The sequence below is a fragment of the Anomaloglossus baeobatrachus genome, chromosome 1 (genome assembly GCF_048569485.1).
Source record: "Anomaloglossus baeobatrachus isolate aAnoBae1 chromosome 1, aAnoBae1.hap1, whole genome shotgun sequence".
Lineage (NCBI taxonomy): Eukaryota > Metazoa > Chordata > Amphibia > Anura > Aromobatidae > Anomaloglossus > Anomaloglossus baeobatrachus.
This window is the reverse complement of record NC_134353.1, coordinates 498,768,363-498,793,247: the sequence shown is the minus strand read 5'-3', so window position 1 is coordinate 498,793,247 and position 24,885 is coordinate 498,768,363. Positions and strand designations below refer to the sequence as shown.

General features: G+C 40.7%; 1 protein-coding gene across 1 annotated transcript in view; it reads right to left on the bottom strand.

The window, feature by feature from the left end:
• Positions 1–24,885, bottom strand: part of LOC142243618 (N-acetylneuraminate-9-phosphate synthase-like) — a 49,913-nt gene continuing 25,028 nt past the window's right edge. Inside the window, exons 2-6 of the mRNA XM_075315718.1 lie at positions 9,746–9,961; positions 8,773–8,872; positions 6,118–6,272; positions 5,389–5,655; positions 1–1,059 (exon numbers count right to left, since the gene is read on the bottom strand). Of these exons, the coding sequence (XP_075171833.1) occupies positions 850–1,059; positions 5,389–5,655; positions 6,118–6,272; positions 8,773–8,872; positions 9,746–9,961 (948 nt within the window). The 3' untranslated portion in view covers positions 1–849. The remainder of the gene's footprint in view (positions 1,060–5,388; positions 5,656–6,117; positions 6,273–8,772; positions 8,873–9,745; positions 9,962–24,885) is intronic.

The window sequence follows — 24,885 nt, the reverse complement described above, 5'->3', positions numbered from 1 at the left end:
AAAGGATTGTTTATTCAGAAAATGTTTCCTGTTAACAAAGTGCAAGAGTTTAGTAACAAATTGAAAATGAGCAACTTCAAATATTACACGGCATTCAGCAAAATCTCAGTCTTTTTGAACATTCAAAGAAACTGCATTTCAAAAAGGACATTTCCCGGGATGGTAACTCGTGCACTATGTATTCTTTTCTAACCAAAATTAAATTCAAAAACCAAAAAGGATCATCGTTTGAGGTGGCGCTGCACTAAATGTAAACATGCCAGGAGAATATATAGTAAAATAACAAACCAATATTCCAGTAAACATGCTGTCAAAAGATCATGGGTCAGTTCAAATGCATGAAGCCCGAGGTGGAGGTTTCCGATGGGATATGTGTTGTAATCATGCTCTATGTTCAATGGATCTATGCAAGCATTACATGAGGAGATGGTGATGATGGGCTAATTGCTAGCCTTACAACACAGTGGTGGAGGTGAAATAAATCCCTAGAAAGCAAAAAGGTCAAGAGCAGAGCCACCACTGATTTTTTTTTTAATAGATTTATTTTTTTCAATGTATATATCAAACTATAAGAATCATTCACAAAAATGCTGTGATTTGCAAATTTCAAAAATCTGCTTACAAAACAGTGATTGCCATGCGTTTGTCACAGCCGTACAAGCAACAGCACTTTCACCCATTTAGACTTGACAAATCTAGTACAGCAACTCGATCTTACATGCCACTGAATAGGTTGTTACAAAAAGGATCCAAAACCCTGTGCAATTGACTCCTACGTAGAACATGTATTGGTAAGGTAAAAGGTGACTGGAGAAGAACTGTTGGATAACGGTCAGGTTTTACATTCAATTAACATTTCGTTCTCGTGTTGTAATTCTCTATTGCTTCTTCTGTGACAGATTCATCCTCCTCGATGTCTCTCTTAACCGTTTTGCCTTCAAGGTCAAAGATCTCTTCAGGAGGAAAGCCACGTGGCTCAGCCACCTTCACCGTCAACATGTTAAGAGATATCACAGTGCCTGCAGGGATTTTTGTTTTTGCCACTACGGATTTACCAAGCTGAAAAGAGACAAAGGACCAATTAATTAGGTTGCAAAGTTGACAATTGGATAAAGTGAAAAACAAATAGGCTGTATAGTTGAAAATGTGTGGAGGCATATTTTAATTCCCTATTCACCCATTGCCCACAGCTGAAAGTGAATGAGCTCCAGCCCACACCTCTATCATACTACATCCACATATGCCCTACCACTTCAAAGGGGGTATCTAACCAGCTTTCTTAAAGAGCGCACTACGCCTCTACCTTCCTGCTTGAGCTCTTGAAGACTGACAGTTCAGAACAGTTGCACGGTCGCAATGATTGTCTGAACTGTGTTCTCTCCCATGTTGCACACAGAGGCAGCTTTTCCTTCTGCACCATCAGAAGAGTGCAGAGGCACTTGAGAGGGCGACATTCGGATCCAACGAGCTTCATACATGCGCTCCTTATCTAGGAAGCCTAACCAGCTCCGATGGACTGCAGTGGCGAAAAACCTACACAATGAACAAACTAGAAGCTTAAATTACTCCTTTCTCAGGTTATAAATCCCATTTTTAATAGAGCTTATGAAATTAAAAATAAGATCTTATACATTATCAAGTACTTCGAATACTTACCCATTTTAGGAGTAAAGACAACTCATTTAAATAGGCCCAGTAAAATTTAATTGCCAGTGTGTTAATTGCAGGTCATTCAAGAAAAATAGAGTAAATATAACTAACACTCATATGGGCTTTGATGCAGGTAGAACAGTCCTCCAGAATACTTGTTGCCCCAGAGGAATCCATCAGGCGAAACCCAGGGTTGGGGAAGAGACAGAGTAAGATCTCATTCACACATCAGTGTTTGTGCACCAAAACCAGAAGTAGAACGTACAGAGAAAAATTATAAATTGAAAGATTGACCCCTGTCCTGAGTTTTGAAGACACTCCTGGTTTTGGCAAATACTGATGAAATACTAATCAAAAATACAGATATGTAAATAAATCCCTTTTTCATTTATGCAACACTTACCCATTATAACCTATGGTGCTGCTCACATATCCATGTTTTTACAAGGACCATGTGTGAATGTGAGCCATAGGAAGACAGGTCAGTTTTTTTCTGGCAGCACGGATGTTAAGAACCACTACAAGTCTATAAAAACAAATAGCCCACTGATGACAGTGTTTAAAATTGAAAGTATAGGAGATGCTTTGTAGTATCCATTTCTTTTAGCCATACCGGATAAAAACCAGGATAATACAAGGATGAGACAGCCAACTCATTGATGGCACAATGATTGAAAACACCGATGAATCCGGTACTGTTTTTTTTTTTTTTAAATATGAGTTTTATACGCACGTGTGAAAGGGCCTCACGCATTTAATTTCAATTTTCATCTATTTTACCCTTTCACCGCCCAAGCCTGTTTTCACCTTCCTGACAAAGACAAATTTTACAATTCTGACCAGTGTCATTTTTCGATGTTATAACTGCAACGACTCCATGGATCCCAGTGATTCTCAGACACTGGGACTGTTTTTATCGTCACACATTATGCTTTATGTTAGTGGTAAACTTAGGAAAATATTTTTGCGTTATGAAAAGTTATGTCACACAACAATTAAGTAACATTTTACATTAGCATAATTTCTTTTTAAACTATTTATTTTTTGATCGGAAGATAGAAGGGTTAAAAAAAGTTAGCAATCTTAAAATTTTCCAACAAAATTTACAAAACCATTTTTTTTTTTTATAGTGACTGAGGCGCCTATGTGACAGAACATACCCAAACGCCATTCTAAAAGCTGCACCGCTCAAAATCACATAAAAAAAGACGTTTATTACCCCTTCAGGGGCATCAGAATAACTAAAGCAAAGTGGAAGGAGAAAAAAATAAAAAATTTCACTTTTTAGCAATACCATTTTTACATTAGTCTTTTTAATTGCATTTTATTCCGCTTTTTGTTCAGTGGTTTCATGAAAAAAGCATTTTTTGGCACTTTTTTTTATATAATTGTGTTCATTCGAGGGGTTAAATGGTGTGACCGTTTTTTAGGTCAGGTAGTTCTGGACGTGGAGATAGCAAAATGTGTACTTTTTCATTTTAGTTTTTACAGAAATATATGCATATATTTGTATAATAATTTTTTTTTACTTTTATTTATTTTTACCTTTTTTACTCTATGTGACTTTAAATTTCATTACTTAATTTGCTGATTGCTGATATAATACATTGCCATGTACCAACATTGTGATGCATTATACCTGGCAGTCCTGCACTGACAGAAAGAAGCCTCTTAGACCATGCACCTGGAATGGTCTATCCGCCTTGGTGTAGCTGGCAGACCCAAAAGGTTCTCACGACAACCTCAGGTTGCAAATGTAACAGTCAGTGCATCTTGAGAACGTTGCAGAGGCGCCGATGGAACAGAAAAGTGAGCTCTCACCCTATTCCAGGTTCTTAAATGTTGATACTCAAAACTTCTCTGCACTCCATCTGACCAAGCAAGTCTACTTTCCCACCCTTATCACATCACTAACTAGCAATCCAAAACGAATATTAGATATCTTCTACTCGCTCCTGAGACCTAAAGTACAGACTCCCTCACCACCTTTGAGGCTGTCACAGAACTGACTAGGCTCCTAGCTTCTTCTCATCCTAAAACCTGCACCACTGACACCATTCCCTCATCTCCTCCAGTCTCACTTCCCAGCTGTCACTCGTTACCTAAAATATTTAACCGGTCTCTTTCATTAGGTATCTTTCCCTCTTCATTGATACACGCCAGCATAACTCATTTACTTTATAAAAAAAAAAAAACCTCGACCACAACAGTTCTGCTAACTAGAGACCTGTCGCTAATCTTCCCCTCATCTCCAAGTGAGATATATAATACACACTAATTTTTGGAAACACCTCTACAATCAATATTAAAGAATGAAGAACTGTGTAATTTCAGCTTTAGAATATCTGTGGGACAAGCCATATCAGGACAGAGGGCCCGTGAGAGCAAAATCTTGAAATACATGAGTGTAGGACCAAAAAATACATTAAAAAATTGTTTTAGCATAAAACACTTGGGTGCTATACGAAAGATACGCTAGAGTTAAAAAGGCTCATCATTTTCTATAAGAAAATAAGGCAAAGTGTTATTTAAATGTTTATTCCAATGACTGAATTCCCACAGGAATTAAATTCCAGGGAGGAGAAGGAAATAATTTACAGCTTAGATTTAGTCTTACTTTTCCAGTCAGTCATTAAGAAAGCTAGTCAGACACTTTTCCCTATCCTATTTTTATTTTATGGAAATGTGGATTAATAAGAGTAACTACATTTTATTAATGTACCATATATACTCAAGGATAAGCCGACCCCAGTATAAGCCGAGGCCCCTAATTTTACCACAAAAAACTGGGATGGCTTATTAACTTGAGTATAAGGCCCCTTTCACATTGCATTTTTCCCTACGTCCACAGGTCCGGTCGGGGCATCCGTCCGGACCGCCCCTCCCCCACTCTGCAAAGCGTGCTCCGGATGCATGCGCCCGACAGGGCCATTCACTGTTATGGAGCGCACTGCGTTAGCGTGTGCTCTGTTTTGTGCCATTTTTTGCACATATACGTTTCTGCAGACGGACACTCGAACGTAGAGGAGTACGTTCATATATGTGCAAAAAATGAGCAAAAAAATGAGCATAAGCAGTTCTGGGTGTATATTGCTAATCCCTGCCTAACCGTCCCTGTATACACTAGAATAGATAAACAGATCTTTAGAAAAAGTATTTCTAAAGATATTTTATCATAGGCTAATGAGCACAGGGACTGGTTGCAAGGGTGTTAGTTCCTGCGCTCATTCCACCCTCTTAGCAGGTTAGCACGCCCACAGATGCGTGCCAACATGCTATTCAATGCCCATTGCCCAGAGTCATCAGCGGTGAAGCGCGTACCTGTGTCTGTTGTCACCGCTTCAGGATGCTGGGCTTAGTGTCAGTGCGCATGATCAGAAGTTCCAGAACGTCCGGTCATGCACACTATGAAGCAGAGAAACACACACTGGAGTAAGGATATTTGATGGAGTAGCTGTTTTGAATTGCAGGCATAAGTGCAGGAACAAGGAATCAAAACAGAAATATGTTACAAAGATTCATAACTTTGCAAAGACTCAAAAAAAATTAGTTACGCTTTAATATTTACCCTAATTGTATTACCACCTTATTTTCCATTCCATTAAGTCATCTATAAAGTATGGTTGAAAAGAGATCAACAGATAGTATAATATTGCAAATTCACCAATAAGTTACATTATTCTTTTATTCAATGGAAAAATAAAAAATCTAAAAGTTTAGAGAAATAGAGAGTGTTACCTTATTGAGGCAAGCCATTTCACAAGGCAGGAGACGTTTCACTGGTGATCCCATAGACTTCTCTACTAGCCTTATAGATTTGACGAGATCAGCTAGTTCATTTGGTTCAAGAGAAGCCTGATGGTCAGTTCCTTTCCATGTCTTATCTAGGGTTACATGGCGCTCAACCACTTTAGCTCCCATTGCTACGGCTGCAACAGTAACAGCAATGCCACTTTCATGGCCAGAATAACCAATCGGGATGTCTGGAAAGACAGACTTAAACTCCTAAAAGTAAAAAGAAGATAAAAATGTGAAATATGTACTTGATTTTGCTTTTGACTTGATACATCACCAAGCCAATAATTTTGGATTCTGCAGGAGAAGGTGGCACTGAGTGGGGAACACAGCTGGAGAGACAGAGGCATCAGATCTAGTCTCATTTACATATAAACTCAAACCCCGATTTCTTAGAAAGAGAGGAATGGACTGGCCACGTAAATATATTGTTAGACTTGTGTGCAAAAGTTACATGTATGAATAGTTTTGAAGGGTAAAATTGAGACAAATTCTGTTTAATTGTATTTGATCCAAATTACTACCCGCATCCTAACTAGCTTGTACAGAGGCAGTTGTATGTATACACCTCTGTACTCACACGGATGGAACATCATTTAACAGCAAGGTTTTCAAATTTCCTAAAGGCAGTAAGACTGGCTTCTCTGTGATATATTAAAGATGAAATCTTACCTGTATTATACGTAGATTGACGTCTTCTGGAAGAAGGGGATATGCACTAGTGCACTGGAGAAAACAGAAGTTTGGATTAATTGGTTTTACAAGCTCGTAAACACGGCGCATGGTATCCATTGACTGCATGCCACTCGAAATCACCATTGGTCGACCTAGAAAGGAAACAAAGATTTAAGGCTCATTCAGACAACAGATTTTATCATGTAGGAGAGAAAAGGACCAATTATTTTTAACAGTTTTTCTCGTACGTGGAGAGAATCGAACATCTCAGTGCGGTCTGATTTTGTTCACTGACTCAGACTTGCATTGCTGATTTTGATCCAACACTGGAATAAAAATCAGATATGAATTTCCATGGACTGCACAGGCTGTGAAAAATCACTGACATGTGAATGTCCCCATAGTCTATCAAAGATATGAGGGTCATCTCTGAAATCCACACATAGCACTTGTAGAGAAAACTGGACATCTGAATGAGCCCTTACTCTGAAGGCTATATCTAAGAAATAAAAGTGCAATTATAGAAAGCATATGTGGAACTACATAAAAAAAATACTTAAAGAGGTGGTCCACTACAAAGCATAGTGGCCACATCGATTTAAAGCAGGGAAATAAGGCTTTTTTCTAAATACCTTCATTTTCCAATTCAGCTTGTGACTGGGCTGTGGGCATACGTCACAGTATCTCGTGTGATAGCGGCGCTCTGTTAAGCAATAAAGGGGAGAGCGTGTGAGATGTTGGGTTGTGACGTACAATGAAATTCCGCCCACAACCCAGTCACTCAGGGAGACTGGGTCCTGCCTCGGTGATGTCGGGTCAACTTACAATTCCGGAAGTTGATGTGACATCAGCAGACATCAGAGGTCACAGCAGCCTGGGTCAAATGATGGAGATGAGTGGCCAGCGCCGCTCACAGGTTGAACTGGAAAAATAGGTATTTAGAAAAAGCCTTCTTTTCTTGCTTTAAAAAGATACGGCCACTATGCTTTGTAATGGACCAAGCCTACAACCTGCAATAACCCTCAGACCAGTACACCACGACCAGCTCTATCCTCACCTACTGTATCCTCACCCATCCCCTGTAGCCTGAGCCCTCGCGGGCAGGGTCCTCTCTCCTCTTGTACCAGTCTGTTTTTGTAACGTTCAGGATTGCTGTACTTGTTCTTATGTAAAACCCCTTTTCACTTGTAAAGCGCCATAGAATAAATGGTGCTACAATATTATATAATATTAATATACTGCTTAACTTGCTTACTATGGCATGTAATCCAGATCTCATCGACCATTATGAAAGTGACATCATTTAGATCCTTACTAATCCCAGCAGAAGCAGACAAGAGAGGACCCCTGTGCAAGAATATATGGGCCCTTTATAGTCCAAAATATCATTAAAAATGCACGTTTTTTAAACCTAAGTAACTATGTAATTTACACTAGCTTTGAAAGTAAAAGTGGGCCTTTACCTCTCTGGCCCGTGTGCCAGCATAGGTTGCAACGATGATATATCTGTCCCTAAATCCCGTAACAGCAGTACATCCATAACATTTTCTCCTTAAGTCACAGTGATCTCTGTATATGTTAAAGTAATCTTATGGACAAGAAAAACTATTTCTGCTGACGTCTTGGCCCTTGGGATAGTAATTCAGGGACCCCTTGATTATTAGGAATAAGCACTACTCATTTTTTTTTGTTACTGGACCATATTGTACAGTGTATGATGTGATCATGATTGAATGTTGTTTTTAAGTTCTCTCATCGACCCAGATTCTTGCTTGATAATAAGAAAAAAAACCCTACAGCACAAATATGCAAAATCCAATTTTTTTGCTTCTAAACCTCCCTTATTCTTATATCTCTGAGAAGTGTAGGAGTCCAAAAGACTAGAAGGAACCAATTACTGTTCCAAAATGACAGCTGCTAAGTAGGAGGTCATGGGCTGCCTACATTTCTCAATTCATCTACTTTAACAGGGTTTTCCCATAAGAAGAACGTATTATATATCCATATTATTCAGCAGTTTCCCTATGCACTAGAGAGTAAGAGACGGTCCCCAATTATTGTGCATCATCACGGTCTCACCGCTTTGTAGCAACTTCCAGTGCCCCCATCACACAGAGATCCTTGTCATACAACCCCCCCATTGCTGACTAGCTTATTGAAGGGGCTGCAGGGTCCTTTAGTTAGAAATATGTACATTTTGTAGTGGCTGATCTGCTTTAATTTGGCTATCAGTACAATATAATTAAAGGGGTTGTCCGGTATAAACCATAAGTCTGCAGTCACTATGTGACCACAGACTCTCACATTATGCGCATTGTGAGGATTCACCAGTGTCAGAGCTGGAAACAGAGGTCACATGGCCGCCAGTATGCTACATGCATACTCCTGACCAGAATCCAACTAAATTGGTGTGGCCTCGCGCAATACACTTGCATTGAGTGAGGCTAAACCCATCTAGTCGAATTGTAGCTCTTATCAGCTCGGACATTGGCGAATCCTCGCAGTGCACAGTGTGTGCTATGTGACGATTCACAAGTCTGCAGTCAGAGTGATACATATAGAGTGACTGCAGACTTGTTGCTCTAGACTGGACAACCCCTTTAAAAAAGGTCAGACTGTTAAAATGAGTTTCCAATAAAGGACTTTACCTACCTTTCTGGGCAGTCTTTTTTATATAGGGGAGATTATTAGTGTCTCCAGATCCCACTTTAAAGAACGGGACTTCAAGTTCATGTAGAAACTCTACGGCCATCTAAGAGAAAATATCAGAAAACATGCGTTATATATCATAATTGTAGGCATAAAAAGAGAAAGAAGCCACACGTCTTAAAGTTTTGAGCGCAGAAGGAGTTTTATCAAGAGGGTGGTGGAGGCTCCTGCAGACCAATACATTTTCCATCAATTATGCAAGAAAAACAAATGAAGAGGCGAGCATGCCCAGATATGTGCGATGCCTAAGATGTGCAAAAAAAAACATGCTCCAAATTTAATATGGAGAGAATTTTAACAACATTGAGTGAAATTTGCCAAATTTAAGAATGGCATATGAAAAACTACAGTTTTATCAAATTCTCCCCCTAAACTTGGTTGCCAATCATCCAGAAATTTCAGGACATACAGCAAAAAAAAAAAAAAAATGCCCTATTTTTTTACATAGTCCATAAAAGAAAAAAAAAAAAAAAAAATAAAGCCATCTGTCATTTTTTTTGAAGCTAAAAAAAAAAAAAAATTCTACAGATTTTTACTATAATTTTCATCATTTCAGTGTATGGAGCTAATGTCTCTATATCAGAATTAGGGGCTGCAGACATGAATGACTTATAATAATTTATTATGGTTTTACCAAGTGTATGTAAAAAATATTGTCTGCCCAAGATTTTTGATAAGCCGTCCTTAAAAGAATAAAGTCAAGTTGGCAGGCCTGCCCCGAATATGTGCCTTAGATGTATCACGGGATGTAGCCATAGACTAGTCACATGAATAAAACCTCAACTTTTGAGCCTTTAACAATGCACGACAGAACTGTGAGTAATGGGGTGCTGTAGTCGCGCTAAACATCCATAGGAAGAATGAGGGAGCAGCACACCCATCGTCCTAACAAGCCCCCACAATAATATACTCTTACCTCATCCATTCCAGAGGCTGTGAAGTAAATTCCAATTTCCTTTGCAAACTTTTGTAGCTCCCGATACTGATCATGACTGAACTCCAGATGGCGCTTGTGTTCTCCATAGGTTTTTCCCCAAGAATGTGGCGAGGTATATGGTCGTTCTAAGGCTTTTTTATTAAACTTGTGTTCCAGCTCACTCTTCTGGAACTTGGCACAGTCAGCACCACACTCCTAGAAGTAGAAACAAGCATGCAATACATAAAGGACAATGAGGCAACGTCACACTAATAGGCTTTATAAGATAACAAGCAGCCAGCGGTTTCTGCGAGATATATCTAAAAAATTAGATCTCGCTCTATCCATCCATCCATCCGAGTATCTATAGTTGCTTACTTCTGTTCAGGCAATGTTCCCCAACTCTAAGCACTGGTTTTTGCATCAGGACAATGCGCCATGCCACATAGCTAGGTCACTGAATGTGTGGATGAAGGACCACCACATCAAAACCCTGTCATGGCCAGTCCAATCTCCAGACCTGAACCCCATTGAAAACCTCTGGAATGTAATCAAGAGGAAGATGGATAGTTACTAGCCATCAAACAAAGAAGAACTGCTTACATTTTTGCGCCAGGAGTGGCATAAGGTCACCAAAAAGCAGTGTGAAAGACTGGTGGAAAGCATGCCAAGACGCCTGAAAGCTGTGATTAAATATCATAGTTAATCCACAAAATATTGATTTCTGAACTCTTCCTGAGGTAAAACAGTCTCGTTATTTCTAAATGATTATAAACTTGTTTTCTTTGCATTATTTGAGGTCTGAAAGCAATGCATTGTTTGTTATTTTGACAATTTCTCATTTTCAGAAAATAAATACAAAATGTATTGCTTGGAAATTTGGAGACATTGTCAGTAGTTTATAGAATAAAAGAAAAATTTTACATTTTACTCAAAAATACATATAAAGAGAAAAAACTGAAAATTTTGCAGTGGTCTCTTAATTTTTGCCAGAGCTGTGTACTGGTGGTCGGATAAATATGGCAAGCTGGCGATAGTATTAGATAGAGGGGTGTTGAAGGGGTAAAGTGGGGACCTCTGCATGTAAGTATACAGCCTCTAAGGGAGGGTAGCACACAGTGTTTTCTGTGGGGAAGCTTTGGCGGTAATACAGGTAATTGGGTTTCTGGGTGATACTACAGAAGGGGAGCGTAAACACGCTGGATGTGTGCTCACGCCCATCTCTCATAACTGAATGTGGGTCTCAAAAGGATAGAAAGGCTGGGGAACACAGCTATGAAAGCTCTCATTGCAGGAGAAAGCCAGCAGATTGCAAAAGCAAGTCAATTGTAAACTTGCTTATTTCCATGCAGTCTAAAGCAATTTAAGAACTTGATAAATGCCCTTTAATCCAGCACTCCATGTGAAATGCATACCTTTTATTTAATTTTCTTGCCTGTTTTTTTCTTCTGTAAACTATGCTCTATTCCTGCTGCTCATGTACACTGTATTCTAAAGGAGCCTAATCAAAAGAAATGTAAGTGTAACCTATCGATTTAAAAAAAAAACAAAACAAAACCTTCAAGGGTTTTCATACTGGTGACCTATCCTTTGGATAGATTATCAATACCAGTTTATTAGGGATCCCATTCCCCCCTCTGAAAATAGGAGTTATGTTGTCCTGGAACAGCTGCAGCTCTGTAGATTTTTTCCAGTCCTGAATAGTATGCAGCAGCTCTCTTCATTTACATAAATGGAACAGCTGTGCCAGCTCTGGTGCATTGCAGACCCTTCAATTAGGTAATAGGTGGGGGCACTGCAAGTTGTGTTCCCATCAATCTGATACTGATGACAGAACATATGGATAGGTTATAAAAATATTATAAAAAAAAATAGGAACAGAAATCTTCTGCATGGCACAAAAAAAGCATGTGTTTTTTGGTGTATTTTTCTGCGACAAGGTGCATTTTTTTGGTGCAAAAAATGTCTACATTTAAACACTGCGCACATACCCTAAATGGGATCAGCTGACAATCAGGCCTCCCTACTCTCCCTAACTGCAGATTTCAGGGAGGAAGAGGGATTGGACATTTTTGCATTTCAGTCTTTGTTCGCACAAGAGATAAGACATCTCAGGTTCCAAGCTTCCTCTTTAAAGGCCCCTTTACACACTGAGACTTTCTAGCGATCCCGCCGGTGATCCCAACCTGGCCGGGATCGCTGGAAAGTCTCTAAACAGTCGCTGGTGAGCTGTCAAACAGGCAGATCTGGCCAACGACGCAGCAGCGATATGGACCTGCAGAACGACCTCGCTGGTTGTTGGGGACGTGTCACAGCAGCTATTTGACATCTCACACCTATATTGGGGGCGTGGTGTTTGGCGCTGAAGTCACCTAGGTGTCCTTTTTACACACGCCCCCCCCCCCCCTCAGCTCTGATTTGGTGATTGCTAATACGTTCTTATTGGCGACCCCGAGCTTGGAAAGATTGGCAAAAGTCGCGCTTGTATATCCTTTGTTCCGGAGCTTCTGTTGCTTAGCGGATCTTTGTAGAGTTCTCTGTGCGGCGACTCCACAATGGTTTATCTATACAGCATCAATACAGCTTCAATCAAAATGATGCTTACCGTATAGGCTTTATAGTATTGCAGACTGGAGAACTCTCTAATGATCCACAAACCAGCACACTCAGGAACAAGGTAGCTTAGAAACAAAAGGACGGAAGCGCTAAAGTTGCCTTCTTTTCAGTGAAAGCTGCCCAATCAGAACGCAACAGCGACCACCAATCGGAGGTAAGGGGCCAGGAAAGGGAATGCTATAGCACGCCTACGGGCTGGGTTCTAAGTCGCTAACAATGTTGTTGTAACGGTGTCAAACACACTGATAGATGCTGCACAGCGGGAGACAAAGAACCAAAAAATGTTCCTGAACGATTTGTAGCGATCTCACAGCGGGGGCCAGGTCACTGATGCGTGTCACACACTGCAATGTCGCTGGGGAGGTCGCTATTACGTCACAAAACTGTTGACGTTACAGCGATATCGCTAGCGATGTTGCAGTGTCTAAAGGGGCCTTAACCCTCAACTGGTGAGGTGGGATTTTTGTCACGCAACTGGTGATGTGGGGCTTCCTATACTCCAGTGTTTAGAAATCTCTAATTTTTACAGAAAATGCAAAGATCACGTTTGTTTTAATAGTTTTCTTATTGGCGATTGATTACACATGAATATACCAAACTTGACACCTACAAGTATCGGATAATGTAATACATTGATGATTCATACCAGCATTTTCCAATGAATGCCAGCTGATCAAACTTTCCCTGGGGTGTTGCAAACCCCACCTCACCAGTTAAGGGTTAAATAAATAACCTGCATGCTTGGCCAAGTGTACTTGTTTATGGTGGTCTGAGAAGAAAGAGCTGACAGCTATACAAGCTAAAAGGGATCTCATACTTATGACTGGCTTCAGCTGGTGAAGAAGTCAGAAGACAGCCTGAAGTATACCATCTGTCTTGTCAGATGTGGGGTCCCTCCACCATGCGGTATACTGTAGCACTATGCTCTATGGCTGATTTATAAACACCAGAATGTGAATGTTGAGCAGCTTCCATTAGAGCTAACAGGAAATATTAGGAGTATTATAAAAAAAAAAGGACGACAGTCACCTGTAAGAAAAAGATCATGGGGCAATGGCCAAATATAAAAGGTGCAGCCGGGAGACCAACTAGAATTTCTCCTTTTTTATCCAAGTTACTAGTAGAAAAGCCTAGATTCATCTTGGATTCTATTCCTCAATAATAATAAACCTACACAATGCCCCAGATTCATCATTTGTACGGTAGCTTTTGTTTTAAATAGGCAAAGCAAAAATGCAATAGTGGTCCAGCAACCACCCAAAAATATATTTTTTTTACTTAAAATATCACATTTATTGAGAAATGATTATAACCGGGAAGTTTAAAAATGCACCATGATGACTAAACCAGGTCTAAGCGTTTTGGACAGACAAAAGAACTAAAGGTCTGGTCGAAACACGTAGACCTGGTTTATTCAGCATGATGCATTTTTAAACTTCGCTGTTTTAATCATTTTTCAATAAAATGTGATGTTTTAATTCAAAAAAATATTTTGGGTGGATTGCTGGACCCACACTTGCAGTTTTCATTTGCCTGCCTTGCCGAGTTAGGTTAGTTTCACACTTGCGTTGGACGGCTTCCGTAGCATTGCGTTGTGTGACGGATGCAACGGATGCATTGCATATAGTGGCACAACGCAATGCTACGGATCGTACAAAACAACGGAAATTTTTTTTTTTATTATTTATTTTTTCTTCTTTAAGTTTTACCGGCAGCAGACTATTGTGAACGATCAGCTGATCGCTCTCAATAGCCGGCGGCCGGTCGCTCAGCTGACCGCTGTCACTTGTCGGCGGCCGGGCGCTCAGTTGAACGTTTGGCCACCGCAAGACAAAATAAAGTTTGTGATTTTATAAAAAAAAAAAAAAAAAAAAAAAAAGAAGAAGAAGAGCAAGCGCAGTGAAATCCTGAGGATTCCGCTGCTCAAAACAACGTTACATGTTGCGTTCCTCCCGCTGGGCAGAAGCAACGGAGCGTCGCCCAGCGGAAGCAACGCAGGTCCTTTTGACACAATCCGTCATCCATACAAGTCTATGGGAAACAGCGGAATCCGTTAATGGATTCCGCTGTTTTCCAAAAGGGAGGATTGTAACGGAAGGAAAACAGCGCAAGTGTATAAGTACCCTTACCGGACTGGAGTTCCCGTGCACTGCCGGCGCTATGAAGTATCTCCTACACTGGTGAGCGGATGGGTTTTCCTTCCCCTTTATTTCTTTTTAAGTCACTTTCTTTTGGTCTTGTGGTATTAATTCACGGTTTGTTTTTTAGGGAAATTCTTAAAAATTGCTCATATGGTTCATGAAGTATTGTGCTAGGTTAAAAATGGTCTTCATTTTTGTCTTTAGCATTTTTTTCAAACTTTTTAGGGCAAAAAAAATGGCATGTTTCCCAAAAAGGAAGAATAAATGGTGGCAAACACACAAAAAACACCAACACACTGGGTGGAGCTGGAGCATTACGCCAAAGCTCGTCCAATTCATTACTGGAGAAATGTCTGGAGTAATGCCTTGGAGTATGTATGTAATGTAGTGTTTTTTTAACGCTACGTTCCCTAACCCTACTCCTATATTTAGCTTCCTCCTTTATCTTCTATACACGCCGCTCCCATCAGTCTTCTGCAGTTTGTGACCTGCAGGATCACTCCAGTGTTGCATTGAAGAGTGACCTCCGGCTCACTCGATTAAAGTCTATGAGAGCCTCGTTCTGGCTCTCATAGACTTGCATCAAGTGCTTGTGACATCTTGTGACTTATGGCTGTCAGAAGTTGTGGTCACAAGATAGCGCCGCAGCACCGGCGTGGTGCAGATAAAATTTGAGGGCGTCTGAGGGTGAGTATATTACTAAGGGCAATGACCTTAGATTAAAATGCTGGAGTGGCTTTAAGATTGGCATTATACACGTCAGTCTTAATGATGGGCATGTAGAAATATTATGCACCCTATTTATTAGGAGGCACATGTCACTTAAAGAGACTTTGTCGGCACAGAATGACTATTTAAATCAAATATAGGCACTGGGTTCACCATGGAGTCGCCAAACATTTAAAGGGCTATTCTTATCTCCAAGATCCAATCCCAATATGTAGTAGGTGTAATAATATAAAGCAAATACCTCCAATTAAAAATGTAGTATAGTTCTCCTGATTAGCTATGTCACTTACATCACGTGCAGGGCATTACAGTAGCTTAGCTATCCATGGTTATGACCACTAGAAACTGTCACTATATGAGTTGTTATAAAACCATGGACACCTAAGCTGTTGCAATGTCCTGCACATGAGGTAAGCAAAATTGCTGTTGGATCTTGAAGATGGGAATACTTGTTATGTGTGACACCTACCAGCGATCAGACCCCTGCTGTGAGATCTCTAGTCGTTGCTGAATGGTTCAGGCCATTTTCTTCAAAAGGCGATGTCCTGCTGGGCAGGACACATCGCTGTGTTTGACACTGTGTGACAGGGTCACAGTGACTGCTGAGATCGTTATACAGGTCACTACTGCCACCTGTATTGTTCCTGCATCGCTGGTAAGATCTGACTGTGTGACATCTCACCTGCGACCTCCAAGCGACTTACCTGCGATCCCTATCAGGTTGCATCGTTTTCGGGATCGCTGGTAAGTCGGTGTGTGACTGGGCCTTAACACTACTAGCATAAGATAAGCCACAACTTGTGATCAATTTGTCAGGTGGCCTAGCCACGCGCCTCATCCTAGTCACAGAAGGAGCCGGCTGAACACTTCACACAAACATCAAAAGCTGCAACAATTTTGTGTAACTTGATGTTTCACCATATGTAATTTGAAGGCACTTTACGTCAGAATTGTGGTGAAAAGCCTTCTTGAATCAGACCCCATAGTTCATAAAGAAAATAACTGGAAGAGTTCCTTTTAGCAATATGCCTACTTAAAAGAACTACCAATGTAAGCATGCTGTTCTTGTGGGCTTCTTGGAGCCCAAGTAGCAGAGAGCATCTGAGAAGGAATCACAAGCATCTGATTAGACAGATGGAGGGTTTCAGAGTTCCAAAAGACTATGAAACTAAAAGGCCTCAGTCAGTCACTAGTTTTATTTCTACCCAAAACTTACAGAGCTGTTAATGTCCATTGTCCAATGTCAATTTTTCTATGGACACACAAGTCACAGAGACCCATTTGTTTTTGACCCATGATGCAGATCCCATACAATGATCCCATACAAGTCTATGAGTATAATGACAGACCGCACATGGATGGGATCAGTGTACAGTCCGTGTAAAGTCTGATTAACCATGCAATATATAGGAGAAGCTTTGTCATTTATTTTTTTATATGTGAAAATCATTGATGAAACTACGATGATAAAAACAGATGATGATCGGACCCAAATAAATGATAAATCACTAAAGTCTGAATGAGGCCCAAATCTCAGGGTATAGCTTATCGGAAGACAGTAGAAATTTGCAGTAAAAAAGCATGTGGTAGTTGCCATGTGGAAAGAACCATAACACAACTGTTTGGTTGAATAGGAACTAATGATGAGCGAGCGTGCTCACCTCTGCTTAATACACCGCGTGCAGAATTATTAAGCAAGTTGTATTCTAGAGGATTTTTTTTATTATTGATCAACAACTATGTTCTCAATCAACCCAAAAGACTCAAATATCAAAGCTTAATATTTTTGGAAGTTGGAATTGTGTTTTTTTTAGATTTGGCTATCTTAGGAGGATATCTGTTTGTGCTGGTAACTATTAGGCTATGTGCCCACGGGACTCCGTATCTGTGGATTTTTCTGCATCAAAATCCGCAGCTTTCCCCCGGAATCCGCACCTTTTCATAGGTGCGGATTTTGTGCGGATTTGACGCGGATTTTGCGATTTTTAATTCAATTGAATAGGCAAAATCCGCACGAAAATCCGCAACAATAATTGACATGCTGCAGATTTTTCCGCACGATTCCGCAGCGTGGACACAGCATTTCCCAAATGCCATAGAAATGGCTGGGGAGTAGCTGTGCTGCAGATTTCTGGAAAATCCACAGCTTTTAAGCGAGAAATCCGCGGCAAAATCCACGCATTTTCTGCAGCGTGGGCACATAGCCTTACTGTGCAGAATTATTAGGCAACTTAATAAAAACAAAATATATTCCCATCTCACTTATTTTCACCAGGTAAACCAATATAACTGCACAGAATTTAGAAATAAACATTTTTGACATGCAAAAACAAAACCCCAAAAATTAGTGATCAATATAGCCACCTTTCTTTCTGAGGACACTCAACAGCCTACAATCCATAGATTCTGTCAGTTGCTTGATCTGTTTGCGATCAACAGTGCGTGCAGCAGCCACCACAGCCTCCCAGACACTGTTCCGAGAGGTGTACTGTTTTTCCTCCCTGTAAGATCTTACATTTTATGAGGGACCACAGGTTCTCTATGGTGTTCAGATTAGGTGAACAAGGGGGCTATGTCATTTTTTCATCTTTCAGACCTTTAGTGGCCAGTTACGCTGTGGAGTAGTTGGATGCATGTGATGGAGCATTGTCCTGCATGAAAATCATGTTTGTCTTGAACGATACCAACTTCTTCCTGTACCCCTGCTTGAAGAAGTTATCTTCCAGAAACTGGCAGTAGGTCTGGGAGTTGAGCTTCACGCTATCCTCAACCCAAAAAGGTCCCACAAGTTCATCTTTGATGATACCAGCCCATACCAGTACCCCACCTCCACCTTGCTGGGGTCTGAGTCGGAGTGGAGCTCTCTGCCCTTTACTGATCCAGCCTCTGGCCCATCCATTTGGCCCATCAAGAGTCACTCATTTCATCAGTCTATAAAACCTTTGAAAAAGCAGTCTTAAGATATTTCTTGGCCCAATCTTGACGTTTTATCTTATGTTTCTTGTTCAAAGGTGGTTGTTTTTCAGCCTTCCTTACCTTGGCCATGTCCCCGAGTATGGCACACCTTGTGCTTTTTGATACTCCAGTAACGTTGCAGCTCTGAAATATGGCCAAACTGGTAGCAAATGGCATCTTGGCAGCTTCACGCTTGATTTTCCTCAATTCATGGGCAGTTATTTTGCGCCTTTTTTGCCCAACATGCTTCTTGCGACCCTGATGGCTATTTGCCATGAAACACTTGATTGTTTGGTGATCATGCTTCAAAAGTTTGGCAGTTTCAAGACTGCTGCATCCCTCTGCAAGACATCTCACAATTTTGGACTTTTCAGAGCCTGTCAAATCTCTCTTCTGACCCATTTTGCCAAAGGAAAGGAAGTTGCCTAATAATTAAGCACCCCTATATAGGGTGTTGATGTCATAACACCACACCCCTCCTCATTACAAAGATGCACATCACCTAATTTACTTAATAGGTAGTTGGCTCTCAGCCTATACAGCTTGAAGTAGGACAACATGTATAAAAAGTATCATGTGATCAAAATACTCATTTGCCTAATAATTCTGCACACAGTGTACATGATCAAGGTGCTCGGGTACACGCGGCTGAGTATCGCAGGTCCTGTGATGTGTCAATCTTGAACAATCCGACACAGAGCCAACTCCCTTCAATGATTGATGGGAGCCAGCACCCCAGTGAGAGCCACTTGCAGTAACTGAGGGCATTGACCAGGAGCAGCACTCTTCCGTCTGTTCCGTACACTGCTTACCTCCATCTGCAGCCCTAACTGCTATTTGGTAGGGGTATCAGACCTCCTGCAATCTGATATTTTATCTCGTGAAACTGAAATGACACAGAAGGGGGCGCAAATGGTGTCTTATCTGGTGGTACCAGAAAGAATTTAATTAGGTGCACTAACCTTGTGCGGTTGCGTTATAGACACAACCACTATTACCACGTGTTGAGAAAGGCTGCTGCAGAACCCAGGAAGATAGCGTTGGAGGAGATGGACGAAAAGGATTAATCCACGCTGCCAGAAGATGATCACTGAAAATCAATGGGAATTAGGACATCTGAGTTTATTGTTCGACACGTTTCAGAGCTGTATAACTCCTTCAGGAACAAAAATCAATAATGCACATTTATTGATTTTTCTTCTTGAAGGAGTCCAATAGCTCCAAAACGCGTCGAACAATAAAATCAGATGTTTTAGTCCCCATTGATCTTCTGGCAGAGTGGATTAACCCTTTTCTTCCATCTCCTTCAACGCAATCTGATATTTTAAGAATAGGTAACCAATGATAATGTAGCCAAGCCCTTTAAAAGGGAAGGTATCGTCAAAAAAAAAAAAAAAAAAAAAAATTCAATAACTGAAAAAATGTAAAGTAATAATGTTTTAATGTTTTGTTTAAATATTTGTTTTTAATTGAGCAAAATCTAAAAAAAAAAAAAATTAAAAAGTTTGATATTTTCCACTGTTAAACACTAGGGGGAAGCAGCTGCTGAAATCCTACAGAAATTCCACTGTATAAAAAGCTCAGATTACAGCCTGCAGTAAAAGTGGGCGGAGTCTGCTCTCCTGTGTGTGATGGCAGAGCTCCCCCCTCCCAATCTGAGTGTTTACAACAGATAACAGAGAATGACATGTAGGGACATAATGCACAGCCATTTTGTTGATGACCACAAATGTCCAAAGTGTCACCAAGGACAGCAGGAGTATCACACAGGATAGGATTAAATACACAGCTGTGCAGACAGTATCACACAGGATAGGATTAGATACACACATATATTTTATTTACCATTATTATTTATTTTATTACCATTAGGTCACATTAAACTAAGCAAATGTACAATGCGACTGGTTGATCACATTAAATAAATTAAGCAAATCCCATTTTTGCCCTCATAGAGCCTTCTTCTCCGTTACCACTTCATTAGATCATGCATTTGCATGCTGATTGTGCTACGCCCACTCAGTAAGCAAGATTTTGAGCGTCTGCATAAAATTAATTACAGATGGTTTCATAACACAACAGGACATCCTTACTTTGGAAGGCGACAGGCCAAGAATAAAAAGTGAAATAAAAAAAATCAAAAAAAAAATTGGCAAAATAATATAACCACTTATTCAGTGCTTGCTGAGCGGCTGTGACACGATGCAGCCCACTTGTATCAGGGTATAGTTTGGGTTTTTATCCTTCTGTATTAAGCAGGCAATTAAACTTGTTTTTATTACTTAGTCGCATTAATAATTTTGTGTTAAGTTTACTTTGTGACTCATATACACTTACTCCATGTACTGAACAAAACAAGCCATTAATTGTGCTATATATCAGAGGACTTAACTAAGTGGGGCACAGCGAGGGGCCGATGTAAAAAGTATGGGGAGGAATGATCATCGGGTCCCTGTACACTGAGTATTGCCAGAAACATATTCACCGTTGTTGACTAGAATTATTTTTTAGGACATATAAAAGATGCTCATGCACCGGCTAAATCATTAAGATTTTCAGACCTCCCAATATGCAGTGTTAAGCCTACTCCAAGATTCATGTTTTCCGCTTGTGTCAGTGTCTCTCCTACAATACACCCTGCTTATGAGATCAGTGTGCGGCTGAATTTGTTAGCTCATATAGCAGCATAGTTTCTACTTTCCACTTATTTCATCTTCATATGCCTTCTGCCTTTTCCACAGCCTGTTGTCGGCCGTCCCTGAAACGTTAGTTGCTTTCCCCCCTCTCCATGCTGTACTAAGGTGTCTAGATCTGCCTCCCAGTCATCTATAACACAATGATTGTAGGGGAGAGCAGAGAGCTATACGAAACAGCTTCTGTAATGCTTCTGTAACCTATAAACATGGGTTCCAAATGGAACAGACAAAACAGAATTTGCATCCTGTGCAGTGCGCTGTCAAATGGAAGAAGATAGGCCAAACAACCTGAAACATATACAAATAGTATAAAAACCAAAACAAGGTCATATGGTAAGGCTGGTTAAAGGGTCAATGTTGACTTTTACGATTGCTACTTCCAATAGTTGGCCCAAGATTTCGAGTCATCTTCCTTTTTGAAATCTGAAGGGGAAGAGGAACATACCATGGCCTAGAGGTCTCCTTAAAGCCATGTGCACACATTGAGTATTTGGTGAGTTTTTACCTCAGTATTTGTTAGCCCTTCGATGCTTTGAGTTTACCATTGGTTCCTTTGTGACCTCACAGACTGATACACATTATTGGTTGACCATTCTTTGGGAGAGTAATCATGGTCTTGTATTTATGATATCTGTACACAAACAGACTGGAGATTTGTGGCGTGAAAATGTTTTGGTTTTGTAACCTTTTCCAGACTTATGAGCATCAACATCTCTTCTTTGACGGTTCTCAAATCTTTTGTTCATGGCGTGATGTACTTCTACAAACGTGTGTTGTTAAGATCAGACTTCTACATCCCTGTTATACATCCCTCTTTAAATAAAAACAAGTTGCCCACTTACACCTGATTTCAGTCACTAGGATGTCAAACACCAGACTCTTAATTTCATCTTCACATTACCTTGTAATCCTAAAGGTTCACTACTAGAGATGAGCGAGTACCTAACTATTTGTACTCGTGATACTGAAAGAGTACTGTCTAATACGCGCGTATTCATTCCGAATAGCATGTGCAATGCAAGTCAATGGAGAATACTCGCAATGTACGGTAATGAGTAATCCGAATTGTGCACTATTTGCTACTCACACGAATATAGTGCGGCATTCGGGTTACTTGTTACATTGCGAGCTTTTCCCCATTGACTTGCATTACACACACTACTTGGAAAGAATACGCAAGTGTTAGACAGTACTCGTTATGAGTATAGTATGAATAGTTAGCTACTCTCTCAACTCTAGTCACAAACTTTTGCCACTCACAAACAGCTACTGGAGACAATTTCTCATTTAGCAATTTGCAATGTATTTTTTGACGCCTGTTATATTTGGTTCTATTGATCAACTTTTAGGACTTGTGTAAAAATCTGATGCAGTTTTGAGGTTAAATTTATGCAAAATTATGAAGGGCCTATCTACTTTCATGCACCACTGTATATCAGATATATTTCTGGCATTGCCAGCATACTATAATTATTATGCTTGCTTACATAATGTTAACATTCTGCAGATCTTTCCAGACACTTATTGTCCGTCCTCATTGAGGCTTACAATCTAAAATCCCTATCACTATGTCTTCGTAGAATTAGATGAAACCAGAGTACCCAGGAAGAAGCCCAGGTAAGGCTAGGTTCACACTTGCATTGTTTTGCATCAGTCACAATCCGTCGCCTTGAGGAATTACGGTATCCTGCAAAATATTTTGCAGGAATCCAGTTTTTCCCCATAGACTTCTATTAGTGACGGATTGCGACTGATGATGCTGTGTTGCATCCGCTGCGTCGCGGTCAGTCGTTTTTTAACTGACCGCCGGGCGGGAGCAACGCAGCCCGTAACGTTTTTTGAGCAGCGCAATCCGTAGGATTTTGCTGCGCATGCTCTCTCTGGCTCCCTGCACACGTAACCAGGATACACATCGGGTAACCAAGCAATGCGCTTTGGTTAGTTACCCGATATTTACAGTGGTTACATGTGCAGGGAGCCAGCGCTAAGCAATGTATGCTGGCATCCAAGATAAATATCGGGTAACCAAGCAAAAAGTGCTTTGGTTTTAGTTACCCTATATTTACCCTGGATACGTGTGCAAGGAGGCCGACACTTCCCGGCTCGGCTCTGCCCCCTCCCGCACTCCGCATGTGTGTACACACACACACACACACACACACACACACACACACGTCCCCAGCCCTGCAGTCCTCGCGGCACTGATGTCCTCAGCGCCACGGCTCCGCTCGGCTCCGCCCCCTCGCACACAACGGAGTCCGACAATGATTTCTGTTTTGTCATCCGTTGTACAACGCATCAGTCACATGCGTCAAGCAACGCATGTGACTGATGCAAAACAACGGAAATGTGAACCTAGCCTAAACAAGGATAGAACACAAACACAATGCAGCTGTTGTCTTTGGTAGGATAGGAATCCGGACCCCAGTGCTGCAACAATACAGCACTAATCCCCGCACTACCATTATTGTCAGAAACATTTTACGTCAGTTTTCTGGCACATGAGACAGATTGCATTAAGATCAAGTGGCCGTTTAGACACACCAATTAGGAGACTGAAAACTCCAGTACAAATAAAATTAAATTTTACATTATAATAGATATATACACACCCCTTTATGGTAGTTTTACATGTTGCGCATAGCCACAGCAAAATATAGCATAAAAGACTCTGGTGCAAAACAATTCACACCAAATTTGCCACTTTTTTTTTTTTTAAATAAATTGGGGGGAAAATTACTTTTTTTTTTATCCATTATATATTTCGCTGCAGAACCAGAAGACTTGGAGCATAACATTTTTTAACACTTGTTGATCAGTGATATATACTGTAATACATTGTTAAAATTCTACTGACAGGTAGCCTCTGGCAGAGTCTAATAGGATTCCATAATTGACAAACCCAGAGGCCATTGTAAGACATCTTGTCACATTGCAACACATTGGTACCCAGATATTGTGTTGTGGGGAGCTGATGTGGCGAGTCAATCGCGATATCTAACCACCAGGTTAAATGCATACATTCACATGTTTCACCCATTCCAGTCCTTACATCATTAGGCTAGCTATTAGACACCAGCAGGCTCCCGAGGAGAGTTTGCGAGAGCACAGCTTTAGATTTTATGCGATCACCATAAGGAATCACAGGGAAGACTATTCTCCTTAAACTGGTTTGTCAGGTCTCCATAAGGAGAATAGTCTTCCTCGTGGTCCCCATATAGCTTCTCGTAAGCCAGATCAGATACCCACACTTTGCACTGTGGAGGGGCAATCACCACAAAACACTGTCTGCAAATTGGGATTCTGATCTGGTACTAAATCCTAAGACTTATGAAAAGACTTATTTAAAAAGCCACTTATGACGTTTAGGAATGCTACTTCCAATAGGTGGCGCTATAGTTTGTCTCCTTCCTAACTGGAGGGACAATTTGCACAAGGAATCATTCAGATGTCCATGGATTTCGGTCCGATCTTGGAACTGCCAGTGGACTCCTGACAAGAGCATTACCGCATCACAAAAATATGTGAGGCCGTGATACTCAGTTTGGAAGAGCCATCACCAATCCATGTATTGCAGTCAACATATACAGTAAATATACCATGGTGCCTCAACTCTCAACTAAAGTCATCCCATAACGTGCCTGTTAAAGGGTTTGTATATAATATACAATATAACTATAACAGTTTTGAAAGATCTCAACAAATCCAGATGGAAATCAAGACTTAAAGGGGTGGTTCACCCATATTCATTATTGGCCACGTTGCTATTTTGTTGAGAAACAAGGTTTCACTCAAATATCTTGTGTTGCCAATTGTGCCTGTGAGCGGCGCTATTATACTGCACTCACCACTTCGTGTGACCTCTGGGGTCCGGTGATGTCACGTCAACTGAGGCAGGTTGCAGTCTTCCTGAGTGACTGGTCTGTAGGCAGCGTTTCCCCGCTCATCACAGCCCATCATCTCTCTGCTCCCTCCTACTTCACTGCAGAGCGCTGCAACCAGG